Raw genomic sequence first — 27,170 nt, forward strand, 5'->3', positions numbered from 1 at the left:
TTCTATTCCAGAACTGTGAAATAGAGAAGCTATTAACTACTTTCGACTATTAAGCACTTTGAAATGTGGCTAGTGCAGTTGAGATTAACTTTTTCGTTCATTTAATTTTAATTAATATAAATTTAAATTTTAATAGCTAGAAGCTAGAATGTTGAACAGCATACTTCCAGACCAATGGTTTCATAAATAATGCTGATATGTTTTTATAACTGAGATTAACAAACTAATTTAGATCATAAAATGTTTTAATTGGTATCTAGGATCTTTTCTTAAATGCAGAAAAAGGCAATTGGGAAAAATAAGTTTTAGACAATTGTACATGAAAATAAATAGATTTTGCAAGCTAGATATAAGTTAATTAAATTTAAGTATTTATAATATTTTATTAAAATACTTGTTTACTTTCTCATTTCAGAAATAAAATTAGTTGTTCTCCACCTTGAGGATAGGGCTGTGGGGCAAAGGAAAGGTTGAGAATATCAAAATCTGGAAACCTTTTCCTTTACATTCTACAAGTTTTATTCTGCTCCCGCAAGGCAATAAAAAATATTGATATGATTTTATTATTAGCAGTAACATTAATATGATTTTATTGTTATTTATTTATTATATATAAAGGCAGGAAAATAATAGAGAACCAAGAATGTAAGATAACTTTAAAATAATTTATAATTTATAGTTTTTTTGTTTTGTTTTGTTGTTGTTGTTGTTTTGTTTTTGAGACACTTTTGCTTTTGTTGCCCAGGCTGGAGTGCAGTGGCATGATCTCAGCTCACTGCAACCTCCACCCCCGGGTTCAAGCGATTCTCCTGCCTCAGCTGCCCAAGTAGCTGGGATTACACGCACCCGCCATTTTTTGTATTTTTTTGTATTTTTACTAGAGACGGGGTTTCGCCATGTTGGGCAGGCTGGTCTCAAACTCCTGACCTCAGGTAATATGCCCACTCGGCTTCCCAAAATACTGGGATTACAGGCATGAGCCACCATGCCCGGCCAATTCGTAGATTTTATTCAGAGGTAGAATGATGACCACCAATGAATATGTGTAAGTAGGCAGTTTTTATATAGTTAAAATGTTCTAAACAGAATGTCCAGTTAGTTCCCTTATGGTACTGTAATGAGTATTTATTCCTCTACTCTTCACATTCAAAATTTTTCTAAAGTATATTTAAGAATTACTACATTTTAGGTATTTTAGGGTAAGATATCAGAGTAACAGATATGGATCATAGGTCTCTCCTACATTATGAAACAAAAAATAATTTTAAATACTCCAAAAAAATCAGTTGTGACAAACAAAACAAGAAAAGTCAAGGTTCAACCTAATGCCATAAATGTATAGAGTTTGTCATCATTTGGTGTGGTTCAAAACTTCACTGTCACATTCAGAAATTAATTAGGATAATCTTAAGAATTAATTAGGGCCAATTGTCTCAAATTTAAACAAATGTTTCACAATGCAACACAGATTTGGAGATAAAATCCAAGACCTAATAATGTACCACCTCCTGAATGGGAACCGAATACTCACTGAGGCAAATGATGTTAACACAGGAACCTACATTTCATGAAATCTCACAAGAGAATAAAGAGCCTGGGTATTATTAAAAAAAAAAAAAAGATTGCACTTAATTTTGCCTAACCTCTTACAACCTGAAGTTACAGAGTAATGAGTGACTATCAAAATTTTCATTCGTCAAGCTTTAACTGGAAGAAAAACACATCAATCTGAAAGAAAACGTAACCCAAGAACACAAGGAAATTCCTCCATAAGAGATTTATAGAGGAATTTAGTAAGAACATGAATTCAAGAAAATAAAATCACAAAGATAAAATGATAAAACATGAGTAGATAAAAAGAATAATTGCATAATTAAAAGTACAAGTTGACTTAACATCATTACCCAGTAAATTAGCAGCAGTAACAGGCTTATGATAGTTGAACTGAAGTTAGAGAAGAGATTAAAACATTAAGTGAGAAGACCAGGCATGATGGCTCATGATTGTAATCCCAGAGCTTTGGGAGGCTGAGGTGGAGGGATTGCTTGATTTCAAGACCAGCCTGGGCAACATAGCAACACCCTGTCTCTATAAAAAATTTAAAAATTAGCCAGGATTGGTGGCATGTGCCTGTAGTCTCAGCTACTCAGGAGGCTGAGGTGGGAGGATCACTTGGGCCCAGGAGTTCAAGGAAAAAGAAAACATTAAATGAGAATATGATTACAATGTGGGAAATTTTTTATTTAATAAATTTAAGTAGATAGTGGCTACTGTATTGGACAGTGCAGGTATAGAACACCTTCAACATCACAGAATGTTCTGTTGGTCAATGATGGTCCCGACTTCTGGGAAAATACTCATCTAACAATAAATTGTTTACTGCGTGAAGTTTTACCACTGTCAAACATATACCTAACATTTATATCAACAAAGATATATTCTATTTTAATATGGAACAGAAAAATAAATGTGAAATACAAAGACAAAGTTTTACTTGGAAATAAGAAAAAGGAGAATCAGCTCAAGAAAGCATCCGGTTTACAGGTGTTGGGGAAGGAATAATATAAAGCAATGGATACACATATAGCCCATGTAAGTTGTTGAAGGAAGAGTTTTTCAAGAATTCATGCAGAAAAAGCAAGTCATCTACAAGGATGGAAGTCTTCAGACTTCTCTCCAGCATCGGTCTTTGTCCAAAGACAGTAGAGCACTGGCCACCTATTTCTAAGCAAATGAAAGTATTACAAAATATTATATACAACCAAAGTGTTACTCTAGTATTTTTAATACCAGACAAATTTTGTGTGTTTTTTTTTTTTTTTTTTTTTTTTTTGAGACAGAGTCTTGCTCGCTCTGTCACCCAGGCTGGAGTGCAGTGGCGCAATCTCGGCTCGCTGCAAGCTCCGCCTCCTGGGTTCACGCCATTCTCCTGCCTCAGCTCCCGAGTAGCTGGGACTACAGGCACCGGCCACCACGCCCGGCTAATTTTGTATTTTTAGTAGAGACGGGGTTTCTCCATGTTGGTCAGGCTGGTCTCAATCTCCTGACCTCGTGATCCACTTGCCTCGGCCTCCCAAAGTGCTGGGATTACAGGCGTGAGCCACGGCGACCGGCCAAATATTTTTAAACATGAAGAAACTCCATGATCTCTCTTGAAAAAAATAATCAAAAATATAATCTATCTACCTTGTCAGGGAGAGCTTCCTTTGACTACCCTATTTTAAGTAATGCCTCTCCCCATTACTCTGTATTCTTTCCCTGTTTTCTTAGAAGTTCCTATCGCTGCCCTTCTAGAATATAACTTCATGAAAGCAGAGACTTTCTTTACTCTGTTCACTGCTCTATTCTTAGTGCCTTCCTGACTGTTAAGTAAATGCAGTTATCAACTAAGGTAACTCAAGAAAGGTGGACCTGTTTTAAAAGGACCAGTGGTGAATGAATCCATGTTAACAACCTAAACTAAGTAACTCTGTGTCTGGTTACAGACTAGAATGTAAAACGTTATAAACCGTAACAGCACTGAAATAATAGGGGGGAAAAAAACGAGATTTGAGGGAGAGGAGTTAAGAGAAAGTAAGTGCTAATTTCCTCATGTTTTAGAGAAGGGGAAAAGGAAAGAGAAATTGATTTTGTTGCAAGCTGAAAAGTGTAAAAAGGATCATACTAATGCCAACTTCTTACTGTGCTCCAAAATCATGTTATTTATCTTAGGGGAGAACATGTTGAGAAATAATATCTCTTGAACTGAAGAATTGTTGATCAGTTCAATAGTTCTTTAGTTCTTTCCATTTTACTTTATTTTTGTTTTTGTCTATAAAGTGTTAATATTAATTATTGATATTTTATTATGTAATACTATTGTTATGGTAATATTTTTCTAGCATATTTATGGGTAAGTGTAAACTGGAAATGTTGCCTACTTAATGTTACAATGATTATCCGCAGGGGGTATTGGCTTTTAAAATTTTTTAGCTTTCTACATTTTTAAAGATAGCTTTAAAAACTAAATATATTTATACCATAGTGTAATTAACACCACCACTGATAATTAACAAAATTATTTTTTTATTCATGTTTTATGTATGCACAAATATTTTTTGTAATAAAAGCAACAGAACATTATAGTTGATAGTTGAAGTCTTTTATTTTCCTTCCTATTCTTCAACTATAATGCAAAATTTGACGTATTTCTTTCCAAACTGTTTATATACTTTTAAAACATATATGTTTCTGTATATGCTTTGTGGATTTTTAAAAATTTGCATAAACTATCATATTGTTTATGTTATACTCCACATGATTTTTTGATTCAACATTATTTTCCAGATCTTTCCATTCTATTTCATATCAATCTTATTCTTTTTAATAATATGTTTATATAACAGTTTAACCATTTCCTATTGATAGATATTTATATTGTTATTAAAATGCTCAATGATGATTCTTTACTTCTTGGGGCATGTGTATGAGGTTTTTTATTCAGGAGTAGTTGGTAGGATATGCACATTTTCAGCTGAAATTTTTCCAAATTGTTCTCCAAAGTGGTTTTTCAGTAGTAAAACTGGTAAACTCCTAACTTCCCACCAGCAGTGAATAAGACTTCCAGTTTCTCTGGTCTCTTAACAACTTTGGTATTTTTAGATGTTTCGTTTGTTTGCTTGCCTGTATAATGGGTGGGAAATAGTAACTGGTTTTAAAGCACATTTCCTTGATTACTAATTCTTCTTTGTACTTCTCTGCGTTGTTTGAAATTGTTTTTTTTAAATTATTATTTTTTAAAAATTCCAGGATATATCGACTGAAAAACTTTTATGTTTTTCAAAATGATGAAATGAACTATAAGTTCAACATTTTGCAGTAAAATAACATATTAAGGTTGGGCACAGTGGCTCACGCCTGTAATCCCAACACTTTGGGAGGCCAAGGCGGGCAGATCACTTGAGGTCAGGAGTTCAAGACCAGCCTGGCCAACATGGTAAAATCCGATGTCTACTAAAAATGTAAAAATTAGCTGGGCGTGGTGGCGCACACCAGTAATCCCAGCTGTTCAGGAGGCTGAGGCATGAGAATGGCTTAAGCCCAGGAGGTTGAGGTTGCAGTGAGCCAAGATCACGCCACTGCACGCTAGCCTGGGCAACAGAGTGAGACTCTGTCTCAAAAATAATAATAATAATTAAAAAACAAATAACATATTAAATGGAAAACATGTACCTCACATTATACTGAGAAAGAATTGCAACATAATAGGGATAGAGAAAGATTAGCACATGAAACATAAGGAGCCCAGAGAAAGCTGTGGTATTGATTCCCTTGAGAATAACACAAAATTGGCCCACTAAGATTGTTCCAGGAAGTTTCTGTGGTTCATTTCACTAAGCATCTCTTGAGTATCTTCTTTGTACTTCTTACGGTGCTCATTTTATAACAAGGTCAGAATATATACATTACCATATAGTCCCTACCTGTCAAGAAATTTATAGCCTTTATTGGAAAATGAGATTATACATACATGAAATGTCGAAGAATATCAAGCTGCATATGATCCAGTACCAAAATGTTTGGCACAGATGAAAGTGAAATGGGAATTCAGAGAAGAGAGAGCTATATATAAATATGGACAGTAAAGATCATCTAGTGCCTCTTTTATGTACTCCTTTTTTACTGTACGATAAGTCTCATATATGCATTTGAAGAATAAAGCAAGATTAAATTACAGATCCTTGGATTCTTCACATACTTGAATCTCTTAACATTAGTGCTGTTTCTACTATGTCAAGATCTGGGCAATAGCATAGATATATTTCTGAAAGATTATAAATTGTATATAGATGATACCACATCTATGTGACAAGTTCTATAGTAGTATATTTTATAGAATTTCAACTAATTATATATAGAATTGTCTCCATCAGTTTTGACCTTATCAGAAAGGCCATCCTTTACTAAGTTTATTAAAATGGAGTCTTTGCCTTCTTACTTTGCTCCAGTTCTACACTTGTCCACAAAAAACATCTTTATCAGTGTTAAACTTGGAATCATTATAATTTTTATGATACATTATTATCATGTGACCTATTATTTATTTGTTTGTTTATTGTTTTACTCGATAAATAGAATGAAAGCTTATTATAGAAGCAATATAGCATGGTGGTTAAGAGCACACACTCTGGAATCAGACTACCAACTGGCTTCAAATTCCCAGCTCCATTTTTTACTAGCTCTGTGGCCTTGGACAAGTTACTTAACCTCTTTATGTTTCAGTTTCCCATTATGTATTAAAAGTAATGGCAAAAACCGCAATTTTTTTGCACCAACCTAAAAGGCAATAATAATAGTACCTACCTCATAAGTTTATTATCGAACACTGAATTAACATATCTAAAGCACTTAGAACTGCCCTGAATAGAGCAAGTACTATATATATATATATGTACTCTTGTTATTGTTACTAAGTTTGTTCACTGCTGTGTCCACAAAAAACTAGACCAGGACTTTGCATATATTGGTACTCAATAATAATTTCAACATAACTGATACTTCAGTCTTATAAAAATATAAGAACCCCTACCTCACACAGTATATAAAAATTCACTTTCAATGTATCAAAGAGCTAAATTTAAGAACTAAAATCCTTAGAATAAAACATAAGTATAAACCTTCATGACTTCGAATGAGGCAACAATTTCTTAAATATGACACCAGAAGCACAAGCAGCAAAAGAAAGAAACAGATAAGTTGGGTGTATTTGGCCATTCTCAAATTGTTATAAAGAAATGCCTGGGTAATTTATGAAGAGGTTTAATTGGCTCACAGATCTGCAAGCTGTACAGAAAGCATAGTGGCTTATGCTTCTGAGGATGCCTCAGGAAGCGTCTAATCATAGCGGATGGCAAATTGAGAACAGGCATCTCACATGGGAGGAGCAGGAGCAAGAGAGCAAGCAGGGAGGTAGTTCACACTTTTAAACACCAGAACTCACTCATTATTGCAAGGACAATACCATGGGGTATGATGTTAAACCATTCATGAGCAATCCGCCCCCATAATCTGTTCACCTTCCACCAGGTCCCACCTCCAACAATGGGGATTACACTTCAATATGAGATTTGGATGGAGAATACATCCAAACTGTATCATTGGGCTTCATCAAAATTAAGATCTTTGGTCCATCAAAGGACACTTCCAGTGTCCAAGGAGAAAATATTTGCAAATAATATATTTGATAATGTCTACTATCTAAAATAAATAAAGTAGTCTGACAACTCAACAAAAAGATAAACAGCCCAATTTAAAAATGGGATAAGGGCCAGGCACAGTGCTCACGCCTGTAATCCCAGCCCTTTAGGAGACCAAGGTGGGTGGATCACAAGGTCAGGAGATTGAAACTATCCTGGCTAACATGGTGAAACCCTGTCTCCACTAAAAATACAAAAAATTAGCCAGGCGTGGTGGTGGGTGCCTGTAGTCCTAGCTACTCAGGAGGCTGAGGCAAGAGAATGGCATGAACCCGAGAGGTGGAGCTTGCAGTGAGCCGAGATGGCACTACTGCACTCCAGCCTGGGTGACAGAGCGAGACTCCATCTCAAAAAAAAAAAAAAAGGGGGGGGGGATAAAACCATTATAGACATATTTCTAAAGAAGATATACAGATGGCCAACCCAGCACATGAAGTTATGCTTAGTATCATTGTCGTTAGGAAAATGCAAATCCAAACCGCATTGAGATACCACTTCATCCCCACTAGGGTAGCTATTTAAAAATAATAATAATAATAACAACAATTGGTTGCTAAGAATATAGAATAAATGGAACCCACGTACATTGTTGGTCGGAATGTAAAATGGTGCAGCCACTGTAGAAAACATTTTGGCAGTTCCTCAAATAGTTAAAAATGGAATTATCCTGTGACTCGGGAATTCCACATCTAGGTATATACCAAAGACAGTGGAAAACATGTTCACACAAAAGTTTGTGTGTGAATATTTATAGCAGCATTACTCATAATAACTTAAGAATAGAAATGATCCATGTACATCAGGTGATGAGTAGTTAATGTGGTACATGCATACAATGAATAGTATTCGACCATAAAAAAGAATGAAATACTGAAACATGGTGCAACATAGAGGAACATTGAAAACATTACTCTAAATGAAGGAAGCCAGACACAAAAGGTCACGTATTGTATGGTTCCATTTATAGGAAATGTCCAGAACGACTAATCCATAAAGACAAGATTAGTGGTTGCCAGGGGCAGGAGAGAAGGGGAATGTGGAGTGATTTCTAAATGGGTGTGCAGTTTTTTGGGGGACTGATGAAGGTAGATAGTGGTGATGGTTACACAACTCTGAATTAGTAAAAATTACCAAATTTTTTACTTAAAATGTTGTTTTTATGTTATGTGAATTTTATTTCACTTTAAAAAATATATAAAGAGTTGGGAGCGGTGGCTCACGCCTGTAATCCAGCACTTTGGGAGGCCGAGGCAGGCAGATTGCTTTAGCTCAGGAGTTCAACACCAGCCTGGGCAACATAGTGAAATCTGGACTCTACAAAAAATGCAAAAATTAGCCAAGCATGGTGGCATGTGCCTGTAGTCCCATCTACTCAGGAGGCTGAGGTGGGAGGATCACTTGAGCCCAGGAGGTGTGTGTGTGTATATATATATGTGTGTATATATGTGTATATAATATATATATGTATGTATATATAATAAATCTTATAACCTATATATGTATATATAAGAAACCTTATATATGTATATGTATATATAAGAAACCTTATATCCTTTACATAGGCATTAATTGATAAAGTGTATTTTCTGTACATCTTTTGAACATTTTCATCTTTAAGAAAATGAGTGCCTTATCAGTATTAAACTTGGAATCATTATAATTTTCATGATACATTAAAAGTTTTTAACATGGTAAAACGTCTATTATGGGAATAGATACATATTTAATAACTTAAATGAGGAAATGCTTACCTATATTTTATAGTCTCATCTTGTTTAGATAAGTTAAACATATTAATGAATCTCTAGTATTTTAGGTTTATTTCTCTAATATTGTACACATTAATGTAAGAGCATTTCTTAGAATTGGCCTATTTTCCACAATAAGAGGACAGTGTGATATAAGTTATTTTTCAAATGTTTTTATTATCAAGTTGTGAGTAACCATTGTTACAACTATTGCCAGGTGTCCCTGGGGTTGAAAAAGATGTTAAACCAAATACATTATACTAAATTTGTTGCCCAATATTGACAATACAAAATGTGTGGCTCTGAGGACGATTGTTTGACTGACTTCTCACAATCTAATATTTGTAGGATTCCTAATATGTAGCAAACATCATTCTCTGTATTTTACATTTTTAACTTATTTACTCCTTACAACAACCCATTGAAGTGAATAATACTGTTGTTGTTGTTGTTGTTGTTGTTGTTGTTGTTGTTGTTGTTGTTGTTGTTGTTGAGACAGGGTTTCACTTTGTCACCCAGGCTGGAGTGCAGTGGCATGATCTTGGCTCACTTTAGCCTCAACCTCCTGGGCTCAAGCGATCCTCCCCTAAGTAGTTGGCACTACAGCCATGTGCCACCACACCCAGCTAATCTTTTTGTATTTTTTGTAGAGATGGAGTTTTGTCATGTTGCCCAAACTGGTCTCAAACTCCTGAACTCAAGTGATCCCCCTACCTTGGCCTCCCAAAGCGCTAGGATTATAGGTGTGAGACACTGCGCACAGCCAGAAGTAAATACTATTACCTCCATTTTTTAGATGTTGAATGGAGACATAGAGAGGTCCTGTGGTAACACAGACACAGCTACTAGTGCAAAGTCAAGATTTGAACTGGACATTCTAGTTGCCGAATTCAAACTCATAACCACGATGCTGTATTACACTATACTCTCACAAATACGTATTTCCACTGGAAAATGAAGTTGCTTTATACTGTAAGATACTAATGCTTAGCTAGGAATGATGGATTCACAGCTTAAATGATATAACTAGTTTCTAAGACTAGCATTAATTAAAATGTGAATTCACTTTGAGGTCTTTTAGAAGGTGAGTAAAATATATCATATTAACAGTTAATGTGTTTTGAGCTGATTTTTCGACATGATTCTAAGCATAAGTAAATTTGATCTTGAAAAGTAGAAGTTGCAATTTAGACTAATATATAACATAGCACACATTATATTTACTAATCCAATGCCCTACATTATCTTTATGATTCTAATAGAAAATAAAACAAAATTATTGTATGTGCTTTCCTTCTTCAAGAAACTTAAATACAGTTTTCTTTGAATTCTTTCTATAGTACCGCTTAACAAACATGTTTTCTAGTTTTTTATGTATTTTATGGTTATGAAGTTGGTCACCTTCCAAAATTAATAAATTGTAACTTACTGTCTCTTCATTTAATCAGAGATTATTGTTAAAGAAGAGACATAAGCTTGCAGGTGCAAAGCTAGCATTTGATGTAGGTAAAATAAATGTCATTATTCTTAGTTGTTACTTCACCCGTTATTTTAGTGAATTGCTTTTTTGAATTCTAAAATTACAAACCAGTAAGCAGATTGTGCAAATGTTTTATTTTTACCTTGTGGCCAACATAATAATAATTATATGGAATACATAAGTACTAATTCCAGACTTTGCTTTAAGCAGATACGTTTTGAGAATTGAGTATAACCTCTTGTTCGAATGGCAATTGATTTTTGTGAGTATAGAAATTTGGATATTTTCTTTAAATTCCAGTTTATTGCTAAAAAATTAAACTTAATGTTTGTATTATACTTGTTTTCTCTGTTTTAGAAATGTCTATTTTTATGAATTTGTATTTAAATCAATGTTAGTCATGAATTTTCAATACAATGGAAATTTCTAGTGTTGCTAATATTATGGTTTAAGAAAATTGTCATATTTTACCACAGAATCTCAATTATGTGTCATTTTGTTTTCTTAGGAACTTCCAGCACCATTACTTGATGATAAATGTAAAAAGGAATTTGATGAAGATGTATACAATCATAAAACACCGGAATCTAATATTAAGATGAAAATAGCTTGGCGTTACCAGTTATTACCCAAGATGGAGGCAAGTAAACATACAAATTCTTTCCAAAATTTGCAAATGCATTTGTTTTCATCTTACAGAATCTCTTGTGGTATGCCTATATGTGTATTTGTTTATTTAAAGAATTAGCTGTTTCATTTGTAGAGTATTTGGTCAAGACGATCTATTTCTTACAAATAAAATCTATGGTAACTTGTTTTTTACCAAAATAGGTTGTTTCATTTCTTCCATAATGCCCATATAGAATGCTTTATTCTAGAGTTGCAAGACAGAGTAATGAAGCCATTTCTATCCAGTATGGTTACCTATAAATATTCAATGTAAATGATGGTTCTTTGGAATTACTATTTTTATCCTTATACATTTTCAATCATTACATTTTCAAACTCATCTATCTGGTAACGTCATCTATTCAGAACAGACAGAATAGGTAAGAAATGAAGGAAAAATTTCTGAGAAGTCAGAACAAATGCCAATAAATCTGTCCAGTAAAACTCAGGAACTCTATTCCTGGTGATGGATGGTTCATTTATTAGCTTCCTTATTTGATTCTTCACTTCATTCACTTTTCAGACTACATTATTTAACATCTATCAGATATTAGCATACTAGTAGAAAAGAAAGGAATATTCTAATCTGAATAAGACATAGTTTCCTTAGTCCATCCTTCTCTAGTCTTCCACATTGACATCAGTGTTATCTTTCCCAAGGATAGAAATATGTGTATGATACCTTTAACTTCAAATGCCTCATTTGGTTTCCTGTTTTCACTACCCCCTTCTAAATAAATAGCAGACCGTAGTACCCTCTAATACTATCCTGCCAAACTCAGACACAGCCTTAGAATTCTTCTCTACAGGAATGTTCTGGGTAGCCACTACCACTAATGAAAGTTAGTATATGGGATCAAACCTGTTTGATATTATAAGCTCGCAATATGAAATACAAATTTAAGATTGTATGTATACAAAATCTGTATAATCTAATCCAAGCCTACCTTTTTAGCCTCTTCCTCCTGTGTATATAAAACACTACATTCAACTATCTTTTGAGAATTGCTTCTTATAAACTGCTTGTATTTCTTTTAGTAATGCTTTTTTCACTTTCTTACTCACCAATGCATCCTTCTCCAAGTTCAAATGTTACTACCTCTTATGGCTTTCCATACATAATTTTCCGCTTTCCTTTTTTTCCCTGTAGCACTTCATATATTTTAAAATACATCTTTCTCTGGGTTGGGCGCAGTGGCTCACGCCTGAAATCCCAGCACTTTGGGAGGCCAAGGCGGGTGGATCACAAGGTCAGGAGTTCAAGACCAGCCTAGCCAAGATGGTGAAACCCCATCTCTACTAAAAATACACAAAAATTAGTTGGGCTTGGTGGCAGGCGCCTGTAATACCAGCTACTCAGAAGGCTGAGGCAGAGAATTGCTTGAACCTGGGAGGTGGAGGTTGCCATGAGCTGAGATCGTGCCACTGCACTCCAGCCTGGGCGACAGAGCAGGACTCCGTCTCAAAAAATATGTATATATACATCTTTCTCATTGTTTTATACTTAATTGGTAGTATAACTCTCTCCTCCACCACACAGAAAATTTTCTGTGAGGCAGAGAGCTTGTTTTATTTTCTCTTGTACCTCCAGCACTTATGCTAATGCTCTTTTAATCAATAATAATGATAAATGTATTTATTCATTCAGTCAGCAAATACTAAGTATCATCTGTGTACCAGATATAAAACATGTTATAATAGATGCATATTAAGCAATGACATATTGTTCTAATTTGTGTGGAAACTATTTGAATAATATTTTTAAGCTGTGATTTAAATGACTGTGAACAAACTACAAATTTAAGAGAGAATATTTGCAACTCAAATTATAAAATAAGGACAAATTTTCCTTATATACAAATAACTTTTAAAATGAAAAAGGAAAATTCTACAACTGATTTTTTTTAATGGGCAAAAATATGAAAAGGAAATGTAAGTGACTCTTAAACATACAAAACATATGCCCAATTTCAGTTTTAATGAGAGAAATTCAAATGAAAACTACACTGTCCTGCTATTTTTCTCTTATCAAATTGACAGTGATCTAACTTGGTAAGACACTGTATTAGCTAGGGTGGGGGAAGCTGATACTCATACTTTGCTGGTGAAAATGTAAAAAGGTACAACTTCTGTAGAAAGTATTTTGGTAGTAACCTTCACGATTACAAAAACATATATTCTTTGATTCTTTTGGATATTTACATCATCAATATATTTACTCAAATGTAAAAGTAAATACACATGAGCTATTCATACAGCAGATTTTTTTTTAACAGCAAGAGATTGAAAATAGCCTAAATGTCTATCAGTAAGCAACTAGCTAAATAAATTATGGTATGTCTGAACAGTAAAATACTATACATTTGTATTAAAAAATAGAAGGAAGCTCTGTGTAATCAGAAGTTGTTACAGGTATAGCCTAGCTTGGATGTGAACGAGAACTGGGTGCAAGAGGCCAGAATAGAGGTTAGTCTGTTTAGAAAAATATGAGTTAAGTGATAGAAATCAAAACAGACTAGAAATATAGGACTAGCACTTGAGAACCCTAATGGCAAAGAACTTCACGTCTTTGATTCTGGCAGATTCATTCAAGTGACTGGCCTTAATGGTGACTGTATTCTAATTTTTCTATTGCTGTGTCCTGGAAGAGTCAGTAATGAACCTAAACTCTAAGTTTAGAGGCTGGAGTACAGTGGCGCGATCTCAGCTCACTGCACCCTCCGCCTCCCAGGTTCAAGTGATTCTCCTGCCTCAGACTCCCGAGTAGCTGGGACTATAGTTGCCCACCACCACGCCCGGCTAGCTTTTGTATTTTTCGTAGAGATGGCGTTTCATCATGTTGGCTGGTCTCGAACTCCTGACCTCAGGTGATCTGCCTGCCTTGGCCTCCCAAAGTGCTGGGATTCTAGGTGTGAGCCACTGCACCCAGCTGATTTTGGTCTTTTCATTGGTAATTAGCATTCTCAAGTGAAATGGTTGTCAAAAATGCAAGTAACTAAAGCTTTAAGCCTTTTCTCTTTTTTTTTTTTTTTTTTGAGACGGAGTCTTGCTCTGTCACCCAGGCTGGAGTACAGTGGCACGATCTCAGCTCACCGCAACCTCCGCTTCCCGGGTTCAAGCGATTCTCCTGCCTCAGCATGCCAAGTAGCTGGGATTACAGATGCACACCACCACACCCAGATAATTTTTGTATTTTTAATAGAGATGGGGTTTCACTGTGTTGGCAAGGCTGGTCTTGAACTCCTGACCTCGTGATCCGCCGACCTCGGCCTCCGAAAGTGTTGGGATTACAGGTGTGAGCCACCGCACCTGGCCAGCCTTTTCTCTTATTGCTTATTATGAAAGCTATATAGAGTTGGGGTAAAAATTATTTGTTTCTCTAAAAATACATTGTTTTTTATAAATTTGAATCATAGATACTATCCTTGCCCCAGTGAGTAGTACTAATTTTGTTCTTCCTTTTAGAGTCTGGTGCACCTGCCATTGGCTTTGTTATCTATTAATTAAGGTTGCATATTAACAAATAAACTTAGTACACTTTTCCTTTTTTTCTTTTCTTCTTCTTTTTTTTTTTTTTTTTTTTTTTTGAGATAGGATCTTGCTCTGTCACCCAGGCTACAGTGCAGTGGCACAATTATGTCTCACTGCAACCTTGACCTCCCAGGTTCAGGTGACCTTCCCACCTCAGCCTCACAAATATGAGACCACAAGTGCGTGCCAGAGCACCCAGCTTATTGTTTAATATTTTTGTAGAGATAGGGTCTCACTATGTTGCCCAGGCTGGTCTCAAACTCCTGGCTTCAAGCAAGCAATCCTCTCACCTTGGCCTCCTGAAGTGCTGGGATTACAAGCATGAGCCACTGAACCCAGCCCTAGTGCTCAGTTTTCAAGGTTTAAAGCTTGAATGTTTTGAAAATTGTTCTCTTCTTATGATGAACTTGTCCAGATTATTTATTTTTTCATTTTCTTAGGTCTCTACTAAAAGATTACTTTACCAGAAGTGACTGCCTTTGTCGCTGTGAATGAAATAAAACCACTCTGTATCATCTTCTTTCACTGCTTTACTTTTCTTAAAGGCACTTATCATTAAATGATGATAATATATATCTAATTTATTATTATCATCTATCTCCTACTAGAATGTGAGCTCAATGAGAGAAAGGGACTTTGACTGTTTTGTTTTACTGACATTTAGTAGGTGCTCAGTAATTATTTGTTGGATGCATGAAGGAATGAATAGTATGTAGATTAAATATTTAACTGAGCTAAGACACATTAATCGATACAGACAAAATGATAGCTTATTTTGAATATGCAGTCAATGGTCATGCTTATGTTTACTTGTATTTACAGTGAGTTGTATCCAATTTAGAAAATAGAACCACCTTCTGGCTTCTTTGCTTTTCTTTGAAATGTCACTAGCATGTATATTTGCCTGTTAAGGTAATTTTATATATGATGATTTGCCAAGACTGATAGGCTTTGATGATCACTCGTCATTATCTGCTTTATAAATCTAGGCTTTACTTTGCCTTTCTCATTTTAATACACACACACACACACACACACACACACGCACGCACACACACAAAACCTGGCTGTATTAGTTCATTCTCACTGAGACTGGGTCATTTACAAACAAAAGAGGTTTAATTGTCTCACAGTTTCACATACCTGTGGAGGCCTCGGGAAACTTACAATCATGGCAGAAGGTGAAGGGGAAGCAAGGCACATCTTACATGGCAGCAGGAGAGAAAGCACAGGGGAAACTGCCACTTTTAAACCATCAGATCTCCTGAGAACTCCCTCACTATCAGGAGAACAGCATGGGGGAAACCACCCCCATGATCCAATCCCTTCTCACCAGGATCCTTCCTCGACATGTGGGGATTACAATTTGAGTTGAGATTTGGGTGGGGACACAGAACCAAACCATATCACTGGGTTTTCTGAGATCAGATGAGATTGGGCACATTCAGGGTGGTTTGGCCGTAGACTTCACTGTGTTTTCTTTATTTTACTTGGGACAAAATGCAGTTAACATAATTGTGGCTTGAGATTAAATAAATAGTTCAAAAGTAGGTGTATTGATTATCATAGATGCCTTTTAAAATAAGTTGTCACCAGGTCCTAAGGGTGTAGCCATATTACCACTTACTAATGCAAAAGTGGAGAAGAATATATATACCTAGATCAATAACACTAGTTCAGTAAAGCATAAAGCAGTGCTTCATTTGAATTGAAGAGTGTATAGTTTTAAAAAAGCCCTCTTTTCTTCACCATGTGATTTTAATTCTCTCTAAGGTGGACATGCCTTCTTCTCCCCTATCTTATAATCATCAACCACTATTCCTGACTCACTCCATGAATTGCTAGCCGACAGTATATTCTGAGACTTAATTTTCTCAGTATTGTAGAGCTCTAATACCATGACCTACAATGACTCCAGCAACTCATGGCAGTGTGTTAAGTCTTTATTATGTTAAATTCTCATCAAACATTGACTTTCTATCTTAGTGGTTTAGCTGCAGCAGCCCTGTGGTAGATGTGTATAGGTGTAGATGACCAACAAATACCATTTTTTCAATAAGGCAATGTAATTACAAAACACAGTGATGGATCTTCTCATTCTCTAGTGAATCATGACACAATAATAACAATGAATAACATTTACATACTACTTCACAATTTACAGAATATTCATTGCCAGTATTACATTAGAGTCTCACAACAGCCTTGTAAAATAATTATTAGCTCCAGATTCTAGTGATTAAACTGAGGATCAAAGTGTTTTAAAAACTGTTTGGATTCTTGATGTCTGGTATGCTATACTGAGAAATAAGAAATAATAACAACAGTAAGAAAAGGTCTTATTTAGATTTTCTTGGTGCAGCTTTTCTTTGAAAGTTTTGTTTCTTTGTAACATACTACAAGTAGAGTACGGTATTTTTTTTACCGTTTTTCTCCTGTACCCCCATCAAAGTTCATTTCCTTTTAACATCATAAATTTTTACTGAACCATTTCATTTTACTCACTTCCACAGATGACAAAGTCAAAAGGTAGTTTATGAACGTGAATTAGAAGTTTTCATAATGTAAAACTAAAGCAACATGTTCTTACCTAATAAGCTGACTAGTTATTGATAATAGTTTGATATTTTTAAATGTGTCAATTTTTATTGAGTTGATGACAGTTTTTTGTAGATGATAATTATTTTATTTACAGCATATAGTTATCTTTTTTAGAGCAAATGTCTAAGTCTTTGTTTTATAATTCTAGGCCTCAAAAGATTTCAGTGTTTCAAAATCTGATTATATGTTAATGTTATATGTCTTGAGCAGAAAAACTTGGAAAATTGTTTTTTCCTGTAAGAATATATTTTTATTTTCATTGTTAATTGAAAGATTAAAGTTTTTCATTAGCAATAAAATTTTCATGGCTACCTTATGAATATTTTAGCTACCATATCTAATTTTAATTTCTAAATAAATTAATAATTATAATGAGAAAAGCTTCCAATTTTATTTTTACATTTTAATGAATTATTTGTGTTCTATATGTAAACTGTCTCAGCATGAAATCAATTTTCTGCCTTGATTCATTCCAAATCTGAGATTTCTGTCACATTAATATTGTAATTAGAAACATTAATAGAGACGGCAACTTAAAAAGCATACTTTGCTTCTTGGCAATTTAGCATATTTCTCTGAGTGCATAGGACTTCAAGAACTTTCAGCCCACTAATAAATTTATTAACTCAAACTTAAAAGAAGTGAAAAGTCTCTTTCTTTCTCTCTCCCCATGGCCAGTCTGCTAAAATAGATTATTCATGCTTATTTGATTCAGGTAGGCTTTTGCAAGCTTCCCTACTAGGCCTGGGAATGTGGTACATTGAGGCCTTTTCAGAGGCTTCTGACATAGACCAAGCTTTTATTGCATGGTGTTTTATTATAGCCAAATCCTAGTCTCCACCCAGTTTGTAGGCACTCTGCTTATTCTTTTGAATCAGGAAAGGTTATCACCTACCTTAATCCATGCAGCAGCATGGATTAAGGACACCAGTGTGCCCCAGGATTCTCAAAGAGGATCCTGGAAACTTCTGGTTTTTTCTTTTTTGCTGTCTTTACTAAATTCTATTGGGCCTTAGGGGGATTTGCATCTGAAATGGGCAACCTGGTGTTTTTCTCAATGAAGACATCAGATCAAAGTTCAGTTAGTCAAGGCCTTTCTAAAACATTAAGGGGGCTTGGACTTACACAATAAAAAGATGAGCTCTAGCAGAGATTGCAATAAAAACATTCTGAACTATAATCCGGATAAAGAATAGATTATAGGCCAAAGAACAGACCTTGTTTAAATTGCTTTAGACTAATAAGTTTACATTTTTTAAGTTTGTACCCTATTTTTAAGAAACATTTTAATATTATATATTTTATTTATCAATAGTTTCATGATAAATGGATAAATTATGTTTTGGGAACAAGAATTCTGTACATATTGGATTGAAAAGATTAGATTGAAGCAAACTGATAGCATATCTTTCATTAATGAAAGTAAGTAGTACCTTATGGAGGGATGAACGGTCATTTCATTTAAAAAATAAATGTCAAACCCACAGACTCTGAATCTGAAAAAAGTATTTCTATTAGACTTAAAAATTTTTATTTCTTATTACTGTATAATTTCCTGTTGGGAGGCATTTAGTTTAAGAATATGAATCCTTGAAGTCTTAAATGCAAATATCTAGTGTCAAGCAAATATGTCTTTCTTATCTAAATTAAAAAGTTGTCACTTAGATAAGTATCTACTATGTATAGTTCTTCAATTTCTGTAGTGATTATCTAGTTTTGTTGAATATGCTGAAACTTATATGTTTCAGGACAGTGGAAATTATGTAATAGTAGATCTGAAATCTTTTATTAGAGACTATTGCCAAGTGGAATTTGTTAATAGTTCAATTTTGGATAGTGATGTATATATATTTTCAATGTATTGAATGAAAGAAATTAGCTCAAAGTCCATTCAAAGCAACGTAATAATAATGTTATGTTAGTAGACTTTTGCTATCCCATATAAATAAATTCAGTGTCATATAAATTAGAGTTTCTTATAAGAAAGATAATTTGTTAGAGAAATTGTTAGTAGAGAACACAAAAGAGGAATTATCAATGAACCAATGATTATGCCAGGTTCTGATTGATCTAATGTAGGTCATATACGATCTTCCACTTTATCATGTGCCTTGTTCCTGTCTGGAGTATTGTAGTACATTTTATCCTATAAGCTTAATTTAAATTTGCAAGAAATGTTTAATCTACACGTATATTGTCTTATGTGAGAATTCAGTTTTAAATTATACTCAGTTTAATATATTTAAATAGCTAGTTTCTTTTGGACCTCTTACCAGTGAATTAATTGGGTTTAAGTTTTCAGTTAGTTCTTGGCAACTGCATATTTAACTTGTCATTAAAACCTAGAATCTTAAATATTAATTAAGAATTATGTATATTAAGTTTTGAACTTAGGAAGGCATACAGTATAATGAAAAAAAACCAAAGAGGTTTGTAAATTCTTGTCAAATTTAGAGAACCACTAGAAGTGAAGAAACATGAAAGATAAAAAGGTTGATTTGTAACTATAAATGGTTTAAAATAATAAAGGTTGTTGTATGCTTCTTTGAAATTTACTTAGTGTATGTATATCCGTTCTTCCTTATTAGCTTAAAATTCATAAATATGCCATTGTTTTGCTGGATGTAGGACAAATAAATTATAGCTTAAAAATAATTGTTTAACAACCACTGTGGGGTTTATTTTAGCAGATTGGACCAGTATCATCTTCAAGATTTGGTCACTATTATGATGCATCAAAAAGAATGCCACAAGAACTAATTGAGGCTTCAAATTGGCATGGATTTTTTCTTCCAGAGAAAATATCTTCAACTCTCAAAGTAGAACCCTGGTAAGTTAATGACCCATTTAATAACAAAATCTGATTTCAAATATTAGTAGAATGCACTTTTACCACATTTTTGAAAGAATACACATCTAAGGGTAAATATCATAATAAATATTAGTTTTCTACATAATTTGTAACTTCAAGTCTGTGTATTTTTCATAGTATTTCATTATCTGTGGCTTTCTTTTTTCTCTGGTCCTGTAACTGCTGAAACCACTATTTCTCTAATTTGCAACTTGAAAAGTCAGGACACCAAATTTATAAGTGCTGGTTTTCAAGAAAATGTAGAACAGTTCTAAACCAGAGTCTTTCAGCTTTAAATGCAAATAGACACCTAATAAATATGTATTGATAATAATAGCAATGAAAATGATACAAACTAATGTCGTTTGCTTAATTTAATTTTTTGGCATATACTTTTTCAGAGCATAAACAAGTATATACTTTACAATATTTTATTTATGAAGGCTTTCTATTTCTGGCTTTGCTGTAAATAAAACAATCTGTATAATTTTAAGTGACTTAGAATTTAGAGTTTGGGTTTTAAGTATCAAAACAATGCAACATGTTTATACTGCCAGTACATTATTAAGACAAAACTCTGAAAATTACAGGACTTGACATTGAATAATGTATGTTATAAAGTATTAAGAATATTTAATTTCAATTTTTATTTCAGTAAGTTATGGAACAGATTGTCATTTATATTTTCTTAAGCATTTGTAAAACCATTTTCAAAATGAGATGAGCTATTAAATGAAGATTTAATAGGCAAGGCGTTGTGAACCAAAATGACTTAAAATTTACAGTCTCTGTTCTAAAAATAATACCTGAGAATTTAGTGGAGACTACTATACTCATGCTTATTAAATGTTTCCAAAAATGTTCACTTTATTATGGAGTTCTCCAATCTATGGATAGAGACTTAGCAAAAGCAGTGCTTTGATGTTGTTTTAGCATTTATAACTACCATTAATGTATTACTGCTATGTGTCAGCCACTCTGTTAGGCACTTTACATTTGTTATCTTCTATAATCCTTATATTAACCCTATACAGGGTTATGTAGTATTAATATGCAGAAGTATGTAGTCCCATTTTCTAGAAGATACTGAAATTCACAGAATTGATTTATCTGAGTTTTAATTATTAAGTGATAGAACCAGGCTTAATCTGTCAGATTTATCTTTCTTTTTTGCTTCACTGCTTCAGAAGATTTTGGTGTCTTTCACCTTTACTTTCCTGTGTCATGGAGTAATGAGCACTGATAAAAGAATTTTTTAAATCTGGATTCTTACATTGAGTTCATCCTACCCTTAACCTTGGGCAAATCACCTAAAATCAGTGAAAATCAATATCTTCATGTGAAAAATTGGAGGTGGGGAGAAGAGGAAATACCACCTGCCTTACTAGCTCACTAAATTTTTGTTAAGTTTGAGTGATTATATTGATTTTTATGTTTCCCAGTTTTTGCCACACATTGAGTCAAACATGCATTTACATACAAGCTTGCGAAATAGGTCAGGGTAATTTTCCCATAATTTCTCAAATAATAGTAAAGAGTGGAACCCAGGTTCAAAGTAAATTCTCCCTGATTCAAGTATCTGTATTAGCAATAATGCCATACTGTCTCCATTAACAGAGTGCTTAGGAAAATAAATGTAAAATGTATATTATGTTTGATGTATTTAAATGAAAAATAATATGGTGTTACTTTTGTGATTTAAAAAAATGTATTTTAAGGACAATACTTTTTTTTACACCAGCAAGTACAGTGTTATTCTTCATTTACTCAACAGCTGAGGTAAGGAGGGGATTAGCATGTGTCAAATATATTTTCCAAGTCAGGTACTCTCCCAGACGTTTGAATATGGGATAACTCATTAAATTTTGCCAACAACCCTCCAAGAGAATGTTAACCCCATTTTGTAAGCAATTTCAGGTTAGAGTTGCTAAGTAACTCTCCTGCTGTTGCAGGCTGTCAGTGACTGAGCTAACACCCAAACTCAAGTTTCTAAAACCTCTGCTTTTTTTTTTGTACCATGCTACCTCCATTTACTGAGGCAGTAAATGTACACCCACCAACCTAGGTGCCAGAAAAATTACTCCTTAATCAGCCTTGAGGATATAATCCTATAGTCTTTAAAATACATATTTTCTGAGTGTTTTTTAAGAACTAGCAGTTTTGCACAGAATAGGAAAATTTGTAGATTTTAATTATCAAGGCAGTATTTCATTTCATAGAGTTAACTGATAATTCATTTATTTCATATTAAACTTAAATGCTTAATTAAATGTAATTAAACTTTAAACATGTAATTAAATTAATTTTCAAAATGGGTACTTTACCATGTGAGATTTATTTTAATTTATGAAAAGCATGTGCTCATTTCACTAAAATGAACTTTACTGGTTCATTTATAAAACAATAAAGCTAAGCCTTACAGTTATCTATACTTTTCCTATAATTAAGGCTGGAGGATATAGCTGTGTCCTACTATCATATGTGAGGATATAATATATAATTTTATAATTTCTGAAGGTGCTATTAAAATATGTAAAGATATTTTTACAATAAGAAAAACTGCAGATCATTTAAAATTTACAGTAACTGATTTAAAATGATTAGTAGGTTTGCCTGTAGAAAAAATTCATACATACAGTTTAAATTTTCAAATTAAAGCCAGAGTATAAAGATCTCAGATGTTTTATAATAATATTATCAAGATAGTTTTGTTTGGATATTTCACTATTACAAATCAGATAATCTGAGTCACAAAATTTAAATAAGCTGGTTTTGAGAATAATTCTGGAGTCTAAGATTTTTTACTTTGACATTGTTTTCAGTTAAGCTTTGCTAACAAGTATGTCCAAGCATAGTTTGGTTTCCTTACTAGAAAGACACTGCCATTTTTCAGTGTCGTCTTTCTTACTGATTAACAATTATATTAACATATTGCTTAACCTACCACTACCAACTGAATGTTTGTGTCCCCCAGAATTCATATGTTGAAGCCCTAACCCCTAATGGGATGATGTTTGGAGATGGGGCCTTTGGGAAGTAATTAGGTTTAGATTAGGTTGTGAGGGTGGGACCCTGGTGTGATAAGATTCGTATCTTTATAAAAGAGGGAGAGACACAGGAGCTCTCACTCTCTCCGGGAGCATGCAAGAATGAAAGGCCGTGTGAGCACACAGCAAGAAGGCTGCTATCTGCAACCTAAGGGAAGAGCCCTCACCAGGCACCAACTCTGCTGGCATGTTGATCTTGGACTTCAAGTCTCCAGAACAGTGAGAAAATAAATTCCTGTTTAAGCCCCCCAATCTATGGTATTTTGTTATGGCATCCTATCTTTGTCCGTTTGTGATGCTATAACAAAATACCTGAGACTCGGTAATTTATAAAGAGAGAAATTAAATATTGAACTTTCTATCCTCCAGATCTATGAGAAAATAAGTGTTGGCAGGTGTGGTTGTCTGGTGAGGCCAGCACTCTGCTTCCAAGATGGCACCTTTTTCCTGCATTCTCCAAAGGAGAGAAATGATGTGTTCTCACATGGCAGAATGTGAAAGGGCAAGCTAGCCAAAATGCTGTGTGAAGCCTTCTATATAAGGGCCTTAATTCCGTTTTTGAGAGAGGAGCCCTGATGACATAATCACCTCTTAAAGGCCTCATCTCTTAATACTATCACACTGACAACACCTGAATTTTGTAGGGTACACTTTCAAACTATTGCACAGACTGATCTGACGATGTTAGTTCTTGAATATTGAGTTTCATACAGTTGGTAGTCAATAGAATGAGTTTATTTTGATATGTTTCTCTGAATTTCAAGATTTTATTTTAACATGTTTATCGTAACAATAACCAGTAGTTTCTTATATTGTCTGAGTTTTCTACTGATTAAATTGAATGAGTTGAATTCTGTGAGAACCGCTTGGTCTTTTAGTTTTTTGACTGCATTCTGAACCAGGCCTGACTAATTAAAATAGAAGCAGCATTCCTCATCTAGGAAGATGTGGAGACCTCCTTTTTTTTTGCAGTAAGTCAATCAAGGCCTTTGTGGTTTTGTAGGGTAACTGCTGCTAGGGAGTCTAGTTGGTTTTGGAGGTGGGTAATAGAGTTTGCAATTTTTTTTTTTTTTTTTTTTTTTTTAGGGAAGCCTATAAATCTGTAGAGAGTGCCTGGAAATATGATAATGAGATTCCTCTTAACTGATGTGTAGGAATATATGGAGAACGGAGGGCCCCTTGGGAGGAAGTGACAGAGCATATATGACAGTTTGAGGTTATGTTATAGGGTATAATGGAATGGTAAAGAAAGCATCCTTTAGGTCGATTACCGTATAGTGGGTGGTGTTGGAGGGGATGAGGGAGAGAAGTGTATAGGGGTTAGGGACCATGGGGTGAATAGGGAGGACAGCCTGATTGATGGCTCAGAGGTCCTGAATGAGTTGGTATGAGCAGTCAGATTTTCTAACGGGGAGGATGGAGGTGTTATATGGAGAATGTGTTGGTCTAAGAAGACGGCGTGAGCAGAGCTTGTTTATGATGGGTTGTAAGCCTTTTTGGTGTGTTAGGGAAATGGGATATTGGGGAATGTTGGGAAATTTAGAGGGGTCTTTTAACTGTATTTTGATGGGGTCCTGGTGAGCAGCTATGGAAGGGGTGGTGGTGTTTCACACTACTGGGTTAACAAGAGAGGTGGGTAGCGGGTGCTGGGTGGGGGGGTCAGGGGCCGTACTAGCAGAGAGGAGCAGGAGGGACTCTGGTTGCGGGGGGCAGGAAAAGGTGATAGAAGCTTTGAATTTGGCTAAAATGTTTCAGCCTAGGATGAGAGTGGGGCAGTGAAGCATGATAAGGAAGGAGTGTGAAGAAATATAGTATTAGACAGGGAACAAGTAAGGGATTCAGTAGCGTGTGGATGTGAGACGAGACCTGGGAAGGGTAAGTGGGTGCTAAAAATTTAGATAAAGCCGAGTAGCTGGCCCTGCTATCGATTAGAAAAGAGATTGGCTTACCTGCTATTAGCAGAGTTACCCTGGGCTCCAATGCAGATAGGGCCAAGGGTCCTGGGCTCCATCAGTCTTCAGCAGCCGGGCCAAGGAGCTGTGGTAGGGTGAGCGATTTTTCACTCCTTACCTTGCCAAGGTTTTGAGGAGTTGATCTGTTAGCCTGATTGTTAAGAGGACAATCAGACTTCCAGTGACTGTTTCATTGGCAGGCTGGGCAAGGAGTTTTTGGTGTCCTTGGGCTGGGACATGCCGTCGCCCAGTGGCCTTCTTGGCTGCATTTAAAACAGGCCACAGAAGGGAGGCTGCTATCAGGTCTTTTGTGCCCTTGGGTGCTATTGCCAGGTTGGCGAATAGCCGCGGCTAGTAGCTGACATTTGGCACGATCTCGTTGGGCTTTATTTTTTCTTGTTCATCCCTATTATTAAAGACTTTGAAAGCCAGGTTGAGAAGGTCTTGTGGGGTTTGAGGGCCATCTTCAGGCTTTTTAAGTTTGCACCATATGTTAGGAGCAGACTGAGAGATAAAATGGGTATTAAGAACAATAGTTTTTTCCCGGGAGGTGGGGTCAGCATGGGTATATTTTTGGAGGGCCTCTGTAAGGCGGGAAATAAATTCAGCAGGGTTTTCATCAGCTCTTTGAGGGATATCTTTGAGCTTTTCATAATTTGCAGCCTTATGGGTTGCTTTATTAAGGCCTGCGATGAGACAAGTAGTCATATGGTTATGAGATGCCCGGCCGGGGTCTGTGGGTTGGTACTCCCAAGGGGGCTCCTTGGGAGATAATATTTTATTTCAAAAATACAAGACTTTTAGATTGAAAAGCAAAGAGCCACAGTATATTCAAAAGTCTAAATATAAGATTAAAGATTACAAGCATGAGTCATGCCTCTAATCCCAGCACTTTGGGAGGTCGAGGCAGGAGGATCAATCACTTGAGCCCAGGATTTCAAGACCAGCCTGGGCAACATAGTGAGACCCTGTCTCTACAAAAACAAACAAACAAAAAATACTAATAGCCAGGTGTGGTGGCACATGCTGTAGTCCCAGTTACTCAGGAGACTAAGGTGGGAGAATCACCTGAGACTGGGAGGCCAAGACTTGAGTGAGCTGTAATCATGCCACTGCACTCCAGCCTGGGCAAAAGAGCAAAACTGTTGTCTTAAAAAAAATAGAAAATTTACACTCACAAGAAAGAAATTCTATGGAACATCTAAGACTAAAAATTCGGGAGTCATATAGTTACAGAAGTATACTATAAATTACTTTATTAAAAGGATATGGTGAATGATAAATTAGTCCAAATCTCAGAACTGAAGGAAAGGCATCATGTAAGTGTGAAGAGAGATTCTGCCTATCTGGTTAGCTGCTAGTGATACAATTAAAGTAAAAAGATAATGTTTGAAAATTTAGAAAGAGGACTATTATTCTGGGCCTCATTTTTTGTTTGTTTTGTTTTGTTTTTTAACTTACTTTATTTTCAACTTTTATTTTAGATTCAAAGGGTACATTTGCAGGTTTGATACAAAAGTATATTGCATGATGCTGAGGTTTGGGTTTCTGTTGATCACTTCACCCCGGTAGTGAGCATAGTACCCAATAGGTGTTTTTCAACCCTTGCCTCCCTTCCCCCCTCCGTATTCCCCAGTGTCTATTGTTCCCACCTTTATGTTCATGTGTACCAATGTTTAACTCCCACTTACAAGTAAGAACATGCAGTATTTGGTTATCCGTTTCAACATTTCACTTAGGAGAGTGGCTGGGCCTCATTTTGACCAATGGAGAGAAACTGCTTGCTTGCATGTTTGCCTTGTTTTTACCTCCTTTCTGTCCTTTAAAGGCCATCAGGTACACAGAGTTAAGTGAATCATCTTGTTCCTCATTTCATGCATGGTATCCTATCTCACTGGTATGCATGGATTTTGTTTTATTATTTTCCACCTTATTCACCCATTCCTAATCTCAGTCATCTCCTCCACAGTTATGTTTATGTATATCCTTCCAGATTTCTGCCCTTACTTCAATAATGTAATCTTTGACCCTTGACTCTTCTCTCTCTCTGCATCCA

General features: G+C 35.1%; 1 protein-coding gene across 10 annotated transcripts in view; it reads left to right on the forward strand.

Moving 5' to 3' along the window:
- ELP4 (elongator acetyltransferase complex subunit 4) overlaps positions 1–27,170 on the forward strand; it is a 274,173-nt gene that overhangs the window by 74,302 nt on the left and 172,701 nt on the right. For 5 of the 10 annotated variants that reach the window (XM_508351.8, XM_054662187.2, XM_063783967.1 and 2 more), the window contains exons 4-5: positions 10,972–11,103; positions 19,955–20,094. In XM_508351.8, coding sequence (XP_508351.4) covers positions 10,972–11,103; positions 19,955–20,094 — 272 coding nt within the window. Of the gene's footprint in view, positions 1–10,971; positions 11,104–19,951; positions 20,095–27,170 lie in introns of all 10 variants that reach the window. The other 5 variants (XM_009460184.5, XM_016920616.3, XM_063783966.1 and 2 more) reach the window with 1 other exon arrangement.

This window comes from Pan troglodytes, chromosome 9, assembly GCF_028858775.2.
Source record: "Pan troglodytes isolate AG18354 chromosome 9, NHGRI_mPanTro3-v2.0_pri, whole genome shotgun sequence".
Lineage (NCBI taxonomy): Eukaryota > Metazoa > Chordata > Mammalia > Primates > Hominidae > Pan > Pan troglodytes.